This window comes from Panthera tigris, chromosome A1 (assembly GCF_018350195.1).
Source record: "Panthera tigris isolate Pti1 chromosome A1, P.tigris_Pti1_mat1.1, whole genome shotgun sequence".
Lineage (NCBI taxonomy): Eukaryota > Metazoa > Chordata > Mammalia > Carnivora > Felidae > Panthera > Panthera tigris.
In genome coordinates this window covers 107,877,744-107,897,772 of record NC_056660.1, presented here as the reverse complement: position 1 = coordinate 107,897,772, position 20,029 = coordinate 107,877,744, and the positions used below count along the sequence as shown (strand labels likewise).

Below are 20,029 nucleotides of genomic sequence, written 5' to 3'. Positions count from 1 at the left end.
ACTCATCCTGCATAAATGAATCTTCGTACCTTTTGACCAACATCTTCCCGTTCCCACACCCCTCAACTCCTGGCACCCCCCATATTCCACACGTAAGTGAGATCATGCATTCTTTGTTCTTCTGTGCCTGGCTTATTTCACTTAGCATAATGTCCTCCAGGTTCATCCATGTTTCCCACAAAAGGCTAGATGGTTTTTTTTTTTTCTTTTTAAAGGCTGAATAATATTCCTTTGCACATACCACATTTTGCTTCCCCATTCATCAACAGATTGTTTCCAAATCTTGGCAGTTGTGAATAACACTGCAGGGAACATGGAGTTGCTGCTATGTATTCAGCCAACAGTCAGGAAGAAGGTGGAACCCTCAATTCTCCAGGGAATGAATTCTCCCCAAATCTGGACCAGCTAGGAAGTGGCTTTTTCCCTAGGTCAGCCTCCAGATTTGAGCACAGCACAGCTAGCAGCTTGATTACAGCCGTGGGAGACCCTGAGCAGATGACCCAGCCAACGTCAGCCCAAACTCCTGACCCACTGAAATTGTGCTATTTTGAGCTGCTAAGTTCGTGATAATTTACAGCAACAGATAACCAATATTATTACTTATTCGCTGTATATTCTCTCTGCCTTAGTTAGTTCTCTTATCCACAAACAGGTTACCAGCAATAACCTGTCTGGTATTTATTGTTGCTTTGCAGATGAAGTGAGTTCACACATGTATAATCCTTTGTCAGTGCCCGGCCACCTCGCACGTGCCTGTGCTGCCACTCTGCCTGCCTGCCTGCCTCTTAACCCTCATCACACTTGGGTAGTTTTCTACCTTAATTCTTCCATTTCATCTCCTTTTCTAGAATTTCATTTCTTGACCCAAACTTGGCTGGCCAACACTCCTTTATGTAGTGGTCACTTATCTGACAAAAGCACCTCTTGGAAATATAATCAAGATGCTCCCCAAACTAAAATTGGTTCCAAATAGAAAATGCACTAAGACTATACTCTTAACGTGTTGATGAGACTCAGCACTTCACTGTTTCTAAGTTAAAACACACTGGGAGTCAGAAATTTAATAAGTGAGTGGAGAACTAGAAAGAACCATACTCCTAGCACTAAGAATGTGATGAAGGCACCCTGAGATGGAAGGAGCCTAAAAACTCGGACAAGGCACAGAGGAGCTCTAAGGTAGAGGCAGGCTGTACCCTGGGGTTCTCTGAAGGTATCACTGAACAAATATAACGTCATGTTGGGTAAGACACTCCTCTTAATACTTTCACACTTTTAAAGACATATATTAGAAATATCTAATAGTTTAAAAGATTTTTTAAAATTTATTAAATATTCCTTGTTCAACAATAAAAATAATTTTAAAATGTGTAAAGGACCTAAAAGAAACTTCTCTAAAAAAGATACACAAATGGTCAATAAGCACATGAAAAGATGCTCAACATCACTTAATTATGAGGGAAATGGAAATCATAATCACACTCATTAAGATGGGTACTATAAAAAATAAAATAAAATCCCAAGTGTTGGTGGAGAGGTGGAAAAATTAGAACCCTATGCCCTGGAGGTTCCTCCGAAAAATTAATAGTACCATATGATCCAGCAATCCTATTTCTGGCTATATATCCCAAGGAATTGAGAACAGAGTCTCAGAGAGGTATTTGCACACCCATGCATGATTCACTATAGCCAAAAGGTGGAAGAAACACAAGTGTTCATCGATGGAGGCATCAAAAAATAAATTGTGGTGTGAACATAAAATGGAATATTATTCAGCTTTCAAAAGGAAGGAAATTCAGACAGCTGCTATAACATGAATGAACTTTAAGAAAAGACATTATGCTAAGGGAATTAAGCCAGCAAACAAAAAGATAAACCGTGAATGATTTTGATTGTGTGGGGTACCTAATAGAGTCAAATTCACAGGCACAGAAAGTAGAATAGCAATTGCCAGGGGCTAGGCAGGAGGGAAAAATTGAGTTATGGTTCAATGGGTATAGAATTCCCATTTGGCAAGATGAAAAATTTCTGGAGATGGATTGTATGACATTGCAAATGTATATAACACTCCTGAAATGTACACTTCAAAATGGTTAGGTTTGTGTATTTTACCACAATTTTTTTTAATTGCCAAAAAAAAAATCCAACCCAAGAAAAATGAACAAAAGTATTTGTGGTAGGCTGAGGGAATCAGTAGGCAGTGATGGGTTTCAAGTCCTTTGAGACCAGAAGCATGTTTAGGGCAACTGCACACACCTAAAAAACCCAAACTCCAAATGATCACTCCCCTGCATCTCATCCATAAAATCCCCTAGGGCACCAAATATCAAGCAGCTAGTCAGCACTGATGTTGCACCTAGGGCAAAAATTCACCGGGAAACTTGAACTTGGGTTTTAAGTCAAGCACTTCATTTCGCTAAAACCCTCTAGGGCTTTGTCATACTAAGGAGCAAAGAAAGAAGCTTTAAAAGTAGCAATTTTTTTTGTCATTGCCAAGGTCAGACTTTAAATCTTAATTGAACTCGTGACTTCCTTTGAGAGGCAAAATAATAGACGAGATAGCCAAAGAGCTCTTTCTGTTCCAGGAGGCACGTGGAAGGGACAGGTATTGGGTTGAGGTCTAGAGATCGGCCAACGATCAAGTTGCTCAGGATGGCGAGAGTTCCGGAATCCTTTGTGGCCTGCTTAGAGCAACACATCAGGCCTCCGTTCTGGCTTCTGATGGCCCCAAAGCCAGCAAATCCACTGCAGCCTGGATCTTCGGGTGGGTTCTACCGCTAAGTCATTGGTGTTCTGGGTTTCTTTTCACTATTTTTTATCTTCCAATTAAAAATGTTTTACATTAGTTACTCCTGAGCCTTGTCATGTCTCCACCTTCTGGTTTAAAGACTACTGGGGCCTGGAATGTTACCGCATCGGGGCTCCTGATGAGCATGGGTTCGAGGCTTCAGAGTCAGGTGCCCCCCCACCTCCACTCAGGTGACAGGGAAGGAGAGTTAGAAGTGTAGCAGAGGGGCTACTGTCTTTGCTGTGAAAGCCTGTTCTCTTAGAGATCATGACTGGCAGGCAGCCGACCTATGTGGACTTAACCCCAGTTCTGCCTTCTCCTTCCTTGCTTCCCTGCCTTCCCTCGTTTTAGAACATCTCCCCAAATCCCTTTTTTAAGGCAACCATTCCATCTCCAAGGCATGGTGTTCTGGTGGGATTTCAAGTGACAGTAACCTCCCCCCTCCCCCCGTGTGCACACACACACACATATTGTGTGCATGACTGCAGGTGGGCCTGTGTGAGGCCTTCCTACATTCCTTAGCATATAGGTGGAGGTCAATTCCTGTGAGCTCCCATGACACTCTTTCTCAACTACAAGACTACTACACCCAATAATTAGCTGTTTGACCTTGAGCAAGTTACGTACCCTCTCCAACCATCGGTTCCATCGGTGCAATAGGGGGTAAAAGTTCCCTAATAGGATGGTTGTGAGAATGAGCACAGCCCACGCATGCCTAGCACAAGGCTGGCCTTTACTAAGCACATCTTCATCCCCTCCATGCAGTGGCCCAACCCTCAAATAGCCCCACAGCCTAGCACGTCCACTGAGCTTTGCTTTCCCTCCCCTGTTAGGCCAGGTCTGTAAAGGGCTTTTGGCAATCTGGAACTAATAAAAGTCTAATGAATAAACCAATCATTGAACCTGTACTGGAAATTTATCTTCTGCATTTATTAAGGTTGGAAAGAAAGCAGCGCTCTTAATTAATTTTGTACTATCTCTTTCAATAGGAGCGTATGCTGGTGATTTTCTTTTATCAGTCCCAAAATCCTTGTTTTTAGGAAATAGAGGGTCTGACGAACTTGCTCATGAACAGCCTTGAACTAGATTGAAACACCTGCTGGTTCTCTGGTTTTCTGTTCAGATTTGAGAGCTGCAAGTGACTGGCGACAAAGGAGAAAGAAACCTCCAGTGACTTCACAAGCTACTGGGCAGAGAAAGGAGGGTGCCAATGTCATGGAAGGCAAAGAACAGACTGTTTTCTGAAAATCAGGTCAAGAAGATCATTGAGAGGTTTGTTTAATTCAAGGGAACACGTTGTGCTCGCCACTCACTGATTTCCTGGAATAACTGGCTGGGCTGCACTGGGTTTCCCCTTACTCTCTGCCCATCACGCCAGGAAAGCCCCTCGGCCACGTCACGGTTTGGCATGTGGTGTTCTTCATGTGGGATGCTCTGATGAGATTGTCTGACCCTGTGCGTGATGTCTGAGGCTTCATTTGAAAGCATCAAGTGGTTTTTCATAGCCTTCCATGATTTGTTTCCCCCAAGGCCCCTGCTCCACACTGGCCCAGTGAGGACGCTCTGTGGGAGCACTATATACTATCTGTCCAGTGAGTCGAGCGGAGACCTTGTAATGGTTTGACAGTCTGTACAGAACTCGTGCTACCTGAGGAAAGAACACAGCTTAGTCCTGAGGTATTGGGCAGTTGCTCAACAGCCTGAGCTTCTGACATGGCCTCTTTCGGGGTCTCTGGTGCTGGCAAAAGGCACGTGCCCATGTGCCTTTTAATGAGATCTCAGTCCTAAAGGCATTTCTCCTGGCGTGCAGGGGTAGGCGGAGGATGACTGTATTCAAGTTCATCCCCAGGATGCATTCAGCAGGAATAGAGAGGAGGGTGTCCAGTGATTAAGTCGCTCATCGGCATTTCTCAGCTGGAGGTCCACATGTGCTCTGAGGCGTTTCTCCCTATGCACTTGATCATGCTCTGAATAGCCCACTTTGTTTCCCGTCTCTTCATTTGTGCACTCTGCAGTTGTCTGTGAGTCAGTTCACCTGACTTGTTCTTTGGCTTTCTGTTTATTTGAATCTGACTACCTTAGATAACATATTTTATAAACTTCTATTAACTTATATAAAAACACAATGTTTGTCTTTTTGTGCTTGGTGTGTGTCACCTAGTGTGGTGTCTGCAAGGTTCATTCATCCATGTTGTACGGTGGCAGAATGTCCTTTCTCGTCAAGGCTGAAGAGTATTCCTCTGTGTGTGTGCACACACAGATGTGCACATATTTTATTTTTCCATTCAGCTCTTGCTGGTCACTTGGGTTGCTTCTAACTCTTGGCTATTGTGGATAACGCTGCTGTGAGCATAGGTGTGCAGGTACCTCTGGGACTGTGCTTTCACTTCTTTGGCATATACCCCCAGGAATGGATTGCTGGATCATAGGGTAGCAGCATTTTTCATTTTTGAGAAAACTCTGTACTGTTCTCCCATGGCAACTGTACTGTTGTACATTCCCACCAGCAATGGTACACGGTCCCAATTCCTACACATCTTTACTGACACTTGTTATTTTCTGGGGTTTTTTTTTTGTTTTTGTTTTTTTTTAATTGTAGCTATCCTAATGGGTGTGAGGTGGTATCTCACTGTGGTTTTGATTTGCATTTCCTTCACAGTTAGTGATGTTCAGCATCTTTTTTGTGCTTTTTAGCCATTTGTACATTTTCTTTGGAGAAATGTCTATTCAAGTCCTGTGCCCATTTTTTGACGGTGGTGGTCATTGTTGTTGAGTTGGAGGAGTTCTCTTTTGTTTTTAATGTTTGTTTATTTATTTTGAGAGAGAAAATGTGCAAGCATGAGTGGGTGAAGGGTAGAGAGAGGAAGAGAGAGACTCCCAAGCAGGCTCAGTGTTGTCAGCACACAGCCAGACACAAGGCTCGATTCCATGAACTGTGAGATTGTGACCTGAGCCGTAATCAAGAGTCGGACGCTCAACTGACTGAACCACCCCAGGCATCCTTGGAGGAATTCTTTATATATTCTGGATATATGATTGCAAATATATATTCTCCCATTCCACAGGTTATGTTTTCATTCTGTTGTGGTTTTTTGATGCAGTTGTTAATTTTGATACAGTCCAGTTCACTTTTTTTTTTTTTTTTTACTTTTGTTGCCTTTGCTTTTAGTGTCATATCCAAGAAATTATTGCTAAATCCTCTTGCGAAGCTTCCCCTCAAAGCCTTTCCAAAAGTTTTGTGATATTAAGTCTTAACATTGGCGTCTTCAATCCATTTTAATTTTGATATTTTGTGTAAGGTGAAGATCTGCTATGGTCTCAGTGTTTGTGCCTCCTTCCAACTGATACGTTGAAATGGCTCTTTATGATGGTATTAGTAGGTGGATCCTTTGGGAAGGCTCTGCCCTCACGAATACAACTGGTGCTCTTGGAACAGAGAGATCCCTTGTGCCCTTCTACCACGTGAGGACACAGCAAACAGGCACTGGCTGTGAAGTGAGAAGAGGGCTGTCATCAGAAAGCAACCATGCTGGCACTTTAACCTTGGGCTTCTCAGCCTCCAGAATGTGAGAAACAAATTTCTCTTGTTTATAAGCCACTCAGTCTGTGGCATTTTGTTATAGTAGCCCAAACAGACTATGACAAAGTTTAACTTTATTCTTTTGCATGTTTATATCCCATTTCCCAGCAGCATTTGTTGAAAAGACTGGCCTTAACCTTTGAGTGGTCTTGGCATCGTTGTTGAAAATCCCTTGTAGAGTAGGTGGAACATACACAGGAGAAATTATTTCTGGGCTCTATGGATATCCAGTGTTCCACTGGATTCTATGGCTGTATATGCTAATCCCACATGGGATTTAATTACTGTAATATGTTTTGAAATGAGACCTCCAGTTTGTTGTTTTCCAAGATTGTTTGGTTCTTCAGAGTCCTTTGAAATTCTATATCCATGTTAGGATGGGTATTTTTGCTTATGCAAAAAATGTCATTGGGATTTCGATAGTGCATTAAATCTGTAGATTCCCTTATATAGTATTGACATCTTAACAATATTAAGCCTTACTATCCATGAAAACAGGATAACTTTCCCTCTTTTGTGTCTTTAATTTCTTTTACTAATGTTTTGTAGTTTCCAGTGCACAGTCTTTTACTGCCTTGGTTAAATTTATTCCTAAGTATTGTAATTTTTTTTTTTTTTTGAGGCCAGTATAAATGGAATTGTTTTCTTTCTTTTTTTTATTTTTATTTTTTTTAACATTTTACTTATTTTTGAGAGACAGAGAGTGCAAGCAGGGAAGGGGCAGAGTGAGACAGAATCTCAAACAGGCTCCAGGCTCTGAGGTGTCAGCACAGAGCCCAACGTGGGGCTTGAACCCACAAACCGTGAGATCATGAGCTGAGCCAAACTTGGATGGTTAACTGAGCCACCCAGGTGCCTCTAGAATTGTTTTCTTAATTTCCTTTTTGGACTGTTAGTATATAGAAACATAACCGATTTTTGTGTGTTGATTTAGAATGTGCAGTTTTATGGAGTTTATCTGTTGTAACTGTCCTTTGTGAGATCTTTAGGACTTTCTACATACAGATCATGCTGTCTTTGAAGAGCGGTAATTTTACTTCTTCCTTTTTAGTATGGATGCCTTCATTTCCTTTTCTTGCCCAACTGCTGTGGCTAGGACTTCTGGTATTTCGTCCAGTAGAAGGGTGAAAGCAGGCAACTAGGTCTTGTTCTTGATCTTAAACGAAAAGCTTTCAGTCTTTTGACCAGAGTATGTTAGCTGTGGGCTTTCCATATACAGCCTTCATTTTGTTCAAATATTTTCTTTCTATTACTAGAGTCTGTTGAGTGTTTTTTCTGTGAGATTGTATTGAATTTTTTCAGATGATCTTTTTCTCTATCAATTGTGATGATCATACCAGTTTTCTGCTCATCATTCTGTAATTGTGGTGTCTTACATTGACTGATTTTCTTAAGTTGAACCATTCTTGCATTCTTTTTTTTATTATTATTATTTTTTAAATGTTTCTTTTATTTAGTTTTGAGACAGAGACAGAGCATGAGCAGGGGAGGGGCAGAGAGAGAGGGAGACACAGAATCCAAAGCAGGCTCCAGGCTCTGAGCTGTCAGCACAGAGCCTGATGCGGGGCTCGAACTCATGGACTATGAGATCATGACTTGAGCTGAATTTGGACGCTTAACCGACTGAGCCACCCCAGTGCCCCATCTTGCATTCTAGGAATAAATCCCACATGGTCATCTGCATAATCCTTTAAGGTGCTAATGAATTCTAGTTAGCATTTTGTTGAGAATTTTTGCATCGCTTTCCTCTTGCTGCCTTTAAGATTGTCTCTCTTTGACTCTTGATAGTTTGATTATACAGTTTACCCTTGAGCAACCTGGGGGCTACGGGTGCTAACCACCACCCTCCTGTCATGTACTCAAAAATCCACGTAAAATTTTTGACTCCCCAAAACTACTAAGAAAATAAATTTTGATTGGCTTCTGTTGACCAGAAGTCTTACCAACAACATAAACAATTAATACATATTTTGTATGTTACATATATTCTATACTGTATTCAAAATGTGAAACTAGAAAAAAGAAAATGCTATTAAAATAATCAGGAAGAGAAAATATATTTGTCCATGTTCACTTAGCTCACTGAGCATATGTAAGACCCCTGTTTTAAAATCTGTGCCAAGTCAGAGAGCTGCATTTTTTTAAAGACTGGTTTCTAGAGATGTATTTTGTTCCTTTGAATGAGCCGTGTTTTGTTATTTCTTTCTATGTCTTATGATCTTTTGTTGAGATCGGGGCATTTGAAAAAGGAGCCCCCTCTTCCACTCTCCACACACCGGGTTCATGCAGGGGAAGACCTTCGCTCATCAGCCCAACTGAAGGCCTGATGGTCTTCTCCTCTTTCCTGGGGATGTATCTTCCCTGGGACGGCGTGAGTGCTTTTGTCCCAGTTCTCCACATAGCAACTGCTCTGACATGTTTCGCTTCCGTAAGAATCTCATTCGTGCTCCTTCTCAGGAGACTTGAGTTTGTGTTCCCCTGCCTGTGATCTCTAGTCCCCAGCCATCCACAGGTCTTGAGTCCACATGCACCCATGTCTGTTGTCAGCATCCTCCAATCTACCTTCCACATTATGCCACCATTTCCATCAATGTTGAGTCCGGCGAGACAAACCAATCCCTCACATAGCCCCCAGACAAGCCAGAAAGTTAGAAGCAAGTTTCATTCTTTTCCTGGAGTCCTGAGGGAGAAATCCAGAATTAAGTGGTTTTCTCACAACTGAGGCATACTGCACAAGAGCAAGAGTGTGGCAAAGGCCAACAAAAGGCGTCAAAATTTCTGACCATTCTGAGCATAGCCTTTTTTTTTTTAATGTTTATTTACTTTTGAAAGAGAGAGAGAGCGAGAGCATGAACAGGGTAGGGGCTGAGAGAGAGGGAGACAGAATCTGAAGCAGGCTCCAGGCTCTGAGCTGTCAGCATAGAGCCCGATGCGGGGCTTGAACCCACGAACTGTGAGATCATGACCTGAGTCAAAGTTGGACACTTAACCGACTGAGCCACCCAGGTGCCCCGAGCATGGCCTTTTCTGTTAGGCGTTCACTTAGTTGATGCAGGTGAACTGGTTTCTAGCATTTTCACAAAACTATTTTGATCCATATATTATGTATTTGATGTTGCTGTGCGGGAAACAAGAGCCTAGAGCATCCTAGCCTGCCATCTTGCTGAAAACACCTCCCTGATAATTATTTAAAAGGTATTGTTACTTTGTTTTATGTTAGTGTTATGAAATTAACAGTATAAAGAAAATGAAATCCAAACAGGAAAACCGGAACTACATGAAAAATAAAAGTCTCCATGCCTGCTTCTAACTCCATTCCTACTTACACACATTGCATTTTGCATTATTCTGCAGGTTACCTCTTGAATAAGAAATTTCATTTCTTGACTCATCAACTTTTAATCCTATAAAAGAGGAGGCTTGCAAGACTTCCTTCTCCCTCATTCCATTTATGGTTTTAGTTTACATTTAAGTTTCTCAATTGTTAGGTTTTTGTTTGTTAAGTAAGCTCTGCACCCAACATGGGGCTCAAACTCATGACCCCAAGATCAAGAATCGCATGCTCTACTGACAGAGCCAACTAGACACCCCTAGTTTGTTAGTCTTATAATTTTTTCCAAGCTCTACTGAGATATAGTTGACATGTAACGTTGTTTATAACTGTAAAAGATAAACACAGACCTAGAGGTAGTACTTCTCCCAGGATTTGCATAAAGAGATTAGCACTTACACTCTCCTCCACAACTTTCCCTTGCATTGAATTTTGCCATTTTCTAAAATGTATGGGGTGTTCTGTGAGAATAATTCTTTTATGCTATGCTTTTAAAAGATGATTATCTATGGACTCTTAAAGAGAGGCAATTAGTTGTCATATAACTCTTATTTGCATGGCTGACCCTGTCCTAGGTTCTTAAATTACATACATTGTTCCCTCAAAATCATGTCCTAGCTTTGGACAAGTGTGTGGTTTATACCAGCATATCAAGAACTGTCCTTTCTGCTCACTGACAGTAGAACGTGTTATGTCACCCTGTTACTACAGTCCTCTCCACTTCTTATCACAGTCTCAGCCTGGTGGCATTTCCAACTGTAGGTCTTCTTCCAAATCCCCAGCTGTCCAGGCCACTGGTCATTTTGTGATCTCTCGCATGATTTACTTATTTGGCTTTTAAAGTCCATCTGTCTGCATCCCCAACACTAGAATGAGAGCTCCCGGAGGGTAAAGGAATTTTTGTTCACTGCTGTATCTGCAGTGTGTGAACAGTGCCTTGGGCACATAGTGCTCAATAAAAAATGTTTGAATGCGTGAATCTTGCAGCTAATGATGCTTCTCATAACCAGCGTTCCTAAAATCTTCCCCTTGTTTCTTCTCATTAGGATAGACTGCTACATCAGCTTCAGACCTAGAAGTCCTGGCATTTCTTTGAATTATCCTCTTAATTTGTTCTACTAGTTCTTGCAGAGCATGCTCTTTGGTACGTGTTTTCAGAAAGGGTGTGTGGAGAAATTTCTGACCACTCATCTTTATTTTGCCATCTCGTTTCACGGACAGTCTGGCTGTAGATAGAATGTACGAGTTCAAAATAATTTTCTCTCACAAGTCTGAGAAAGCGCTCCATTATAGGGCTGCTACTGAAAAATCTCCTAATCCTCAGAAGAAGAAATAATCTCCCAGAGCAGGGTGCAAGTCTTCAGAACAAAAGGTTTATTGAGGCTGTGAAGTGGGAAAGTATAAATGCAAAAAGGTTTTTGAAATTTCAAGACACAAAGAATGAAGAGAGCATTTCTTTTTGATATTTTTTTTCCTTCCCCGTGAGAGCATTTTCTGGGCTTAGCACACCAGGGATCACTTGAATCCTCCGTTTCCCTTAACTTTTCACACCTCCTATGACCTAACAGGCTGGGTTTTTTTCTAAAATGTCTACCTGTCATGTTAGTCTCCTTCAGGAGTATCAGATTGGTAAAAGGGAGGCAGGGAGAGAGGGTGGCTGGTTTTGGCTTCTCGGTTTCAGTAGTGCCTGATCCTGATAGGCTACTGGCCTGTAGCCTTTGCTCCATTGTGCACAGGTTGGATGTGGCTGCCTCTAAAGAGGGACGATTCCACTCACTTCCTGTAGCTGAGTGCTTTGGTCTTTATGTGTGTATCCCCCAACAATTCATGTTGAAATCCTAACTCCCAAAGATGATACTATCAGGAGGTGAGGCAACCGGGAAGTGCTGGTCATGAAAGTGTCACTTGTGAAGAGATGTTTTATAAAGAGATTCCTATTCACCCTATGCAGATCTGAAGCCGAAACAGGCTAAGACACTATCCAAGCAGTGAAAATTAGAGGTAAGCAAAATCTACAGAGATTTGTGAAAAATCAAACTCAAATCTCATAGCATTTGGAATTTAGAATCTGAGTGACTACCAAAAGCAGCAACAAGGATATTTACCTCTTCGCTGCACTATTTCTGAACAGCGAAACGATGTTGTTGAAAGACACCCAGAAACAGCAACTAAAAATGTCTTCTGACACCGCCTGAGCATGCTGTGGCAAAGAATCGGGGTCTAACGTAAATAGTCGCCTGAAACATTTGAAAGGCACAGATGTATAAAGAATGAGTTTGTTTAGGTAACTAGGTGAAACTCTGAGGATTTTTAAGTTTTTTTTAATGTTTATTCATCTTTGAGAGCGAGTGACAGGGGAGGGACTGAGAGGGAGATACAGAATCTGAAACAGGCTCCAGGCTCTGAGGTGTCAGCAGAGAGCCCTATGCGGGGCTTGAACCCACCAACTGTGAGATAATGACCTGAGGCGAAGTTGGACTGAGCCACCCAGGCACCCCTGGGGATTTTTAAATAAGTGTCTTGTTGGTTGTTCAAGGGGCAAAACCAAAAATAAAAATCCTTGCTTAGGTATCCTTTTTGAGCTCCCAAAGCAGGCTGTCCTCATATTTATCCATAGAAAGCTACTGCCCATGGGAGTTTGAGCCAGTTGTAAAACCTCCAGTGAACTGTGTTTACAGGGGAGAAAATTTGGGGTGAGAGGTGGATAATGTCTTCTCTCCCCAGCTGTCACCTTCCAATCAGACTACAGTCCCCCTGACTGCGTACCAGGATCACCAGTCCTTCCCCCGCAAATCAAACGTTTCCATCTCCTTATTCAGGTGGTAACTGAAGGCAGGCCAGACAGAAATTGTTAAGATCAGTAGACTGGAGAATGAGGGAAGGGGTCAAAAGTAGCTAACTGGTAGGAAGCACTGAAAACATAGTAAGAGTGAAAAGTTAATGTGCTTAGATACAAAGTCAGAATAATATGAGTTGTTGAGTGGTAAAGTTTTCTTACTGGACCCTTTGAGATGGAGACAATAAATTGAAGGTAACATTTCAGTTGCTTTCTTTGCCTTGTGCTCAAAGCATACTTTAAGCAGAAGGTAAATGATTTCCTTACCTATGCCAGTTGCAAGTTTTAGCAAATTCCAGATCTTTTTTTTTTTTTTTAACGTTTATTTTTGAGACAGAGAGAGACAGAGCATGAACGGGGGAGGGTCACAGAGAGAGGGAGACACAGGATCTGAAGCAGGCTCCAGGCTCTGAGCTGTCAGCACAGAGCCCGACACGGGGCTCGAACCCACGGACGGTGAGATCATGACCTGAGCCGAAGTCGGACGCTTAACCGACCGAGCCACCCAGGCGCCCCCAGATCATTTTTATAGATTTGTCCTTTATGTGCTTATGAGTTCTTGCACATTTTATTCATGTGTTTTGAAAACGTGCTCAAAGTAGAAATCTTGATAAACCAACATCAGTTTCTTCAGATACTTTTATTCTTAATCATGATGTCTTAATTGTTACTATTTTATCATCTTAACCCAATTTCCTTTTAGAGTCTTGGGCCATGAAATGAGGACAACAGGCATCAAAACTTTTTGCAATTTAAAAGTTTGTTTTCAAGAGAGAGAGAGAGAGAGACATAGAATCCCAAGCAGGCTCCAACCTGTCAGCACAGATCCCGATGCAGGGCTCTAACCCACAAACCGTGAGATCATGACCTGAGCCGAAGTTGGGACACTTAACCGACTCAGCCACCCAGGTGCCCCTGAAATATTCTTCCTAGTCTTCTCATTGATTTTTCTATTTTAGGACCAACACTACTTCGCAAGATGCACCCAAACCTACCGGACCTATGCACAAGTGCAGTGGAGAGTTTCTAACTGGATGTACTGGTCAGTGTGTACACATTCTTTGTCCTCAGTCAGGGTTTCTCAATGGTGGCACTCTGACATCTGGGGGCTGGATAGATGTTCGGTAGCGCCCCTCCCTGAAGATGTGACAATGTCTCCAGACACTGCCAAGTTTTTCCTGGGGAGCAAACTTGCTGTCGTGTTGGAAATTAATATGGTAGCTCACCGCTTCCTTACTATGTGGCTACAAATTTAAATTCTCTTTTAAAAAGCGACGGGTTGACAGTAATCACAACTGAAAATACAAGAATGCTAAAAAGGGGCTCTAAGAGAAATGAAAAACCAAACCAGGATGGAAAGAAAACATTTATTGAATCAAAATCAATACTTTCTTTTTAATATCTACAAGCCAACACTGAATGAACACAATGTACAAAAAAAGTATGCTTATATTATAAAAATATGTCAATTTCATCTTCTGGGAGCTGAGCAGAAGTCATTTTAAACAAAATCAAGGCAAACTTGCTCTCTATAATGAAACTGCTATAATTTAATAACAAAAGTAAAAGCTAATATATACTCATAAAGTATCTCCAAAGGCCCACTTGAAAGGCGATAATGCTGCACTGGAAATGCCAAACCCCATCACCACAGTTAACGTTCCCGGTCTGTGCTTACTGGCACCACTTCATGCCTCCACCAGGGGAAAGCAGCTCTTGTACAGAACGCAGATCACTCTTAGAATCCGTGGCATCAGTTAACCCTTGTTTCAGCAAACCACTAACAGTCAATCCTGTTTATTTAGACTCAATTTTAAAATGAGACATGTTGCCCAAAATTTACAATTCCACTTAGGATGTGGGGAAGCTGCACCTTTCACACTCTTATCTTTAACCCTCCCTAGAAAATCTGTGTCCAAGATTAGTATGTTAAAACTGTACTTGTCTCCTTGAATTTATTGGCACCTTCCTTGGCATATGTTCTTGCACACAGTGTGGCTACTGCAGGTCAGTTACACGCCGAGGAGCATAGTGATGCTCCTGGAGTATTTGGTCCACACAGAAGATGTTAATTAGAAAAAGAGTAACATCAAATCATGAATTCAGCAAAAAGGAGCATGGCTCCCTGTGCTGTGATCCCAGGAGTTATAAGACAAGTATAAAAGTTATACGAATTTTAAAAGTCAAAATAGACTAAAGAGCATCAGTACTGACAAGGCCAAGGTCAGCAAATTCCAGAATGCAGTATCCAGAGTAAATTAAACTAACTGCCTATTTTTACTATTAAGCATAGATGTTTTTCTTCACAGATTCTCTCTCCGTGTGGGGTTGACACCTAAGAAGACTCAAAAGTGCAGAAACACAAGCACCGAGTTACCTAGCACCCCCCACTGCACTGGGTAACTTAAATTCAAAAGCACTGATGGAGAACTGCTTGCCTGTTTTGCCTATAAAAACCCATTATTTATCCAGTTACCTAATTTCTTGGCTGTCTACATTTTCAATTAACCCCACCTGCTGCATAAAATGCTAACCCTACAAAGTGTAGTCAGAACTGAATTAGACATTGGATTTAAACATTTTAATAAGACTACAAAACCACTAACTGTCTTAACACTACACCCTCACAGGGAAGGAAAAGTACTTACAGAATTATCTGAAATATACATAATTTGTGAAGAACAAACATTTTGGAGCCTGAGCAAAGGTTTCTCACCCATGTCCTAAAGAATCACCAGCCAGACTGTTTTCACGAGCAACGATTCAGTCAAGTCACTAAATAGCTCTTGGTAACTTCCACTACCCTGAAAGAAGTCTGAATATGGAAAGGCCAAGGACTCTAGAGTCTGAAGTTAGGAGTACCGGCCAGGACTTGAACAAACTGTTAGTGGAAACAACTGGATCCCATAAAACTAAAATAAAAACAAGTAAAAACAGAATGAGTACACAATGAGACTGGATGAGGGCATCACCCCAACACGCTGATACACAACCATACCTGTTTACAATCCCAGGTCCTTGCTCTAAAAATAAATATATTGAACATTTACAACCAAATGAATGCCTTATGAATGCCAGATTTTAACTTTAAAAGAAGCTACAGTTAGGCCTCTTTGTGTGAAACTGACGAGACTTGGTGCCACAGCTAACCTTTCTCTAATAGCAGCAGTTACCCTCAGCCCACAGCAGCAAAGAAATACTCCTTTCTGGCATCCCATGGGCTCCCATATGAAGCAACTTCATAAAGCATGCAGATATCTATTCTGCTCAAGTTTCAAATGAATAAAAATGATCATTGTGCTTGTGGATGTCATACCTTCCAAAATATACATAAATGGTGACAAATTAACAAATAATAGCAGGTCCTACCTTACCAACAAACTCATAAGGCAGAGGGTTGGAGATGGAAGAGAAATGTTTCAAATGGCAAAAAAAAAAAAAAGCAAAACAGTGCTAGCATTCACAAAAAAGATCATGCTAAGATCAGATCCATATTGGTAAAAATTAAGCCACAATCCAAAGTCTGTGAGTCCAAAGGCATGCATGCCAGCTGAAGGAAATGCAGGGTTCATCTGACAACAGCTTCTTCAGAGCAGAACAAGAACATCTCACTGGAGAAATCACAACAGGGTGAACAAGATGCCATCACACTTCTTTTTGTATTTGAAAAGGAATCACAACAACAACAAAATTAAAGAAGAGTGAAAAGAGAAAACACAGAAATTCACAATGACCTATAAAACCAAAAGAAAAATCCAAATTATTTTTACACTTTAAGGATTCATCCTTTACAAATTAAACTAGACAACTCTTTCAAAGTTTATCATGAAAAATATATTAATAACGCTGTGTAAAATATAAAGGTACTTCATGATATACGGCATTCCCCACAGTATCAATACTCAAATCAGTAATTTCACTTTTGTTTAAGGGACACAATCTGTCAAAGCCTCCTTCCCAACTGGATGTCTTAAAGCATTTGAGAAGAGCAACCTAAAACTAATACTCAAAGTAAAGTGCCTACAACGATCACTAGAAACACTCAACGGAGTAATAGATGTTTGCCCTTTTTCAGTAATTCACAATTTCTAAAGAGAACAAAGTATGTATGTTTTAACTCCAAGCCCTCACAAGCTATGCTGTTGGCGTGTAGGAGCTGGGTACTCACTGGAGAAGGGACGCGGGGCTATCCAGCCTTCGTGTCCACAAGCTGCATCTGTGCACTGGCGGCCATGCCACCCCCATAGCCCCCCTTGGACTGCATCTGGTTCTGGATGGAGCTAACCTAGAACAAGACAGAAACAGAACCAAGTCAGCAACTAGGGACTATGCAGCAGATGCTGGTCTCAACATTCCAGCTGAGCAGTTGTGGAAAGCATACTTTCTGTAGAAAAAAATTCCATTTTTATAGACTTAAATTTTTATTTTAATTTTATTTTTGAGAGAGATCGCGAGCAGGGGAGGGACAGAGAGAGAGGAAGACACAGAATCTGAAGCAGGCTCCATGCTCTGAGCTGTCAGCACAGAGCCCAATGCTAGGCTTGAACTCACAACCAGTGAGATCATGACCTGAGTCAAAGTTGGATGCTCAACCAACTGAGCCACCCAGGCGGCCCTAGACTTAAATTTGTCTGATTGCCCTGAGGCAAGTTGAGGAGGCTAGAAAACCACTTGCTGGGCCACCTCTTTCTCTCCCCATTTACCAGTGACAAAATCCCTGTTCTGTAATTCACAATATACTTGGTAACACTTCAAAAACAGTCTAAAGTATACAGATCAACTCAACTTAAAGTATACAGACACCTCACGTATAGAACCACGTCCATTAGAGACAAAAATAATTATGAATGAAATTGGACCAAAGATCAATTTTTAAAGTTCCATGTGATAGGATTTATATACTTGATAGTGTTAAAGTTAGGCATCCAAAGACTTGGATGGTAGTCCAAATGTATTCATTAATATGGTTAACTCTGGGTGAAGTATTTATTCTCTCTAAAGGTAAGTCTTCCTATCGGTAAAAGAGTCAACATGACAATCTGTCCTAAACACCCAAAAGGGCTATTTTCTGATGTATGAGATACATAAATGGTGCGGTATTTTCTCTCTTACTGGGCTAAAACAAAGGTGCATAAACTTACTGGCAAGTTGTGAAGTACCCTAAGTGTATCATCCATTATTCCAATCTTACTTCATACCCCACTGGAAGCAGTGAATGAGAGAATCAGGCTAGAATGCTAGAAAAAGGAGAGGTAAGAAAGTGTCAGAGGTGTTGACCTAACTGTGAAGAGTCAGAGAGCCCTGGCAATCAGCTCAGCCAGCCAGTTGACACTTCCATGGTTCCCCAGGGAGGGGACACGACAGACAACATCCATTATTAATCTACTTATCAAATACTTAGTAAGCACTTAATAGAAAACATGACTTGTGTGGTGTTTTCACTGGTGATGCTGAGTCAGTAGGTTTAAAGAAAATAGTAAAGACTTGCCTATTTTCTGAGCAAGGCAGTTTTAAATATATTCTAACAGAAAAGCAAAAAATAAAACGCATAGCTTATTTAGAATCCAAAAGGATTTAAGTAAGAAAATGTAACTGGCTCTCAAATGGGTAATTTTTACCCATCTACTGAAAATTTTACTCACGTTGAACATCTTATTCTAGTGGTATCACATGTTTTATCTGTTTTCACATTATTTATGACTACTTTATTAAAAAAAAAAAAACAAACCTGAAATCTATAGGCCAATTTATTTTCAATAAACATCCCCAGTCTGAGAAGGCCACAGTACAGTCCATATGCTACAGTTAAAATTCATGTTCTGCTCCTTTTTTGTGGTACAAAGTTGATTTTACCTACCAAATAATTTCCCACCTGTTACTTTTTCTTAGATATTTTAGGGCCTATTTATAAAAAAAAAAAATACAACCTTTGTATTTTTACATAGTGGATTCATAATGTCATGCTAATTCTTACCAAGAAAAGAAACTGGTTTTCCTCCAAAACTCAATTGTTCAATTTCAAACCACAGGATTTAGGTTTTCTAATGTATTATTTTAACTGTGTCTGTATTTTAACACAGTAAGTCTACATTATTAAAACAGTCATGGAATCCTTTTCTAGAAAAAATTTAGTATAAAAGGTTATCTTGGGAAGAACAGTTTATTTAGGAGAAAACAAATTCCAAGTCATCTGACCATTCAATAATCCCATATTGCACAGCTGTTTCATGTGCATCAAGCCATGTACCTAACACATGCTGCTCAGTCTAGGACAAACTAACAAGGCAAACTATTTCTTTGGATAAACAACATTTATGCTTTTGTCTCACTTACACTATTACTGCATGTAAGAGCAAAATTCTCTCACCATATCAGGCTCAGACAAGTTTTATCTATCAATGAGACTTTCAGGAAACTCAGCAATGGCATGATATTCAACCTGACAGAACTGACTAAAAAACCAAGCCCATGCCCAATAGGAGTCAGAAGCTGTTTGTCACTGTACAAACAAAAAACTAATGTCAGCAGTAAGTACAAAAAGCCTTTGGGAGACATATTTGGTTCTAATGAGCTATGACACTTTTTTAAAAATCCCATCCCTTAGCAGAGAAAGCTGCCTGGAGACAGCCAAGGGCCTGTCTTGATCCAGCTCCTTCAGATGAAGCAGAAGTAGACGCCCCTTCAAGAGTCCTTCCTAAAGTTCTACCTAAATCAACGGCAGCAATAGTCACCAACATCAATGACAGGCTCCTTGTAGAGACAAAATGATGAATAGGAATCTTAAAGGAAATTGTGAAATGTACATAAACAAGATTTAAAAAGTTAAATACCATGAACTAAAAATTTAATTCATTTTAAATTAAAATGAATTTTAAAAACCTGAACTGGGGAAGACATTTATTAAGAAATTAAAATTTGGGGCGCCTGGGTGGCTCAGTCAGTTAAGCATCTGCCTTCAGCGAGTCTGAGCCCGGCCATCAGGCTCTGTCTGTGCTGACCGTGCGGAGCCTGCATTGGATCCTCTGTTGCCCTCTCTCTCTGACTCTCCCCTGCTTGCATTGTGTCTCTAAAAAATAATAAACATTAAAAAAAAAAAATTCATCAAAATTTGAAGCCATTCATTCTATTTATATATATTAAAATAACCCTCTAAAGAAAAATCCTAGGTTCCCATTTGGTTATTTCATGCTGATCCAGGAAACAAAGCTACTGAATTTGTATTTTGATAGCAACCTGACACCTCTTACAACTCCACAAAAGCAGTTGAGCAAAACAAAGTACTTTTCCTACAGATTTAAAACAAACAAGCTGTTTCCTTTCCAGGAAGCTACAAATGTTATTCCTTTGCTTACCTAGTAACTGATGTGACAAACTTGTTTGCTGTATCCAGGATAACCATCTACCTATTTTAAAAGTCTCTGCTCTCTTGTAAAGTCTTTTGTTAATTCTGCCAAGTAAGCAGACAACGGGCAATTCGCTATCTATAAAAGTCTTACT

The 20,029-nt window shown here is 40.7% G+C and overlaps 1 protein-coding gene and 1 long non-coding RNA gene across 7 annotated transcripts in view; one reads left to right on the top strand and one right to left on the bottom strand.

Annotated features, from left to right (window-relative positions):
- Window positions 1-20,029, bottom strand: part of CDC42SE2 (CDC42 small effector 2) — a 172,824-nt gene that overhangs the window by 28,034 nt on the left and 124,761 nt on the right. For 4 of the 6 annotated variants that reach the window (XM_007087791.3, XM_042983516.1, XM_042983505.1 and 1 more), the window contains 2 exons: window positions 16,701-16,817; window positions 13,886-16,266 (listed from right to left, as the gene is read on the bottom strand). In XM_007087791.3, coding sequence (XP_007087853.1) covers window positions 16,719-16,817 — 99 coding nt within the window. In that variant the 3' untranslated portion in view covers window positions 13,886-16,266; window positions 16,701-16,718. Of the gene's footprint in view, window positions 1-13,885; window positions 16,267-16,700; window positions 16,818-20,029 lie in introns of those variants that run through there. The other 2 variants (XM_042983520.1, XM_042983523.1) reach the window with 2 other exon arrangements.
- LOC122237908 lies at window positions 1,400-13,736 on the top strand. The gene is made up of 3 exons (XR_006216659.1): window positions 1,400-2,761; window positions 3,909-4,057; window positions 13,492-13,736. It is a non-coding gene; the product is annotated as an uncharacterized LOC122237908 (long non-coding RNA).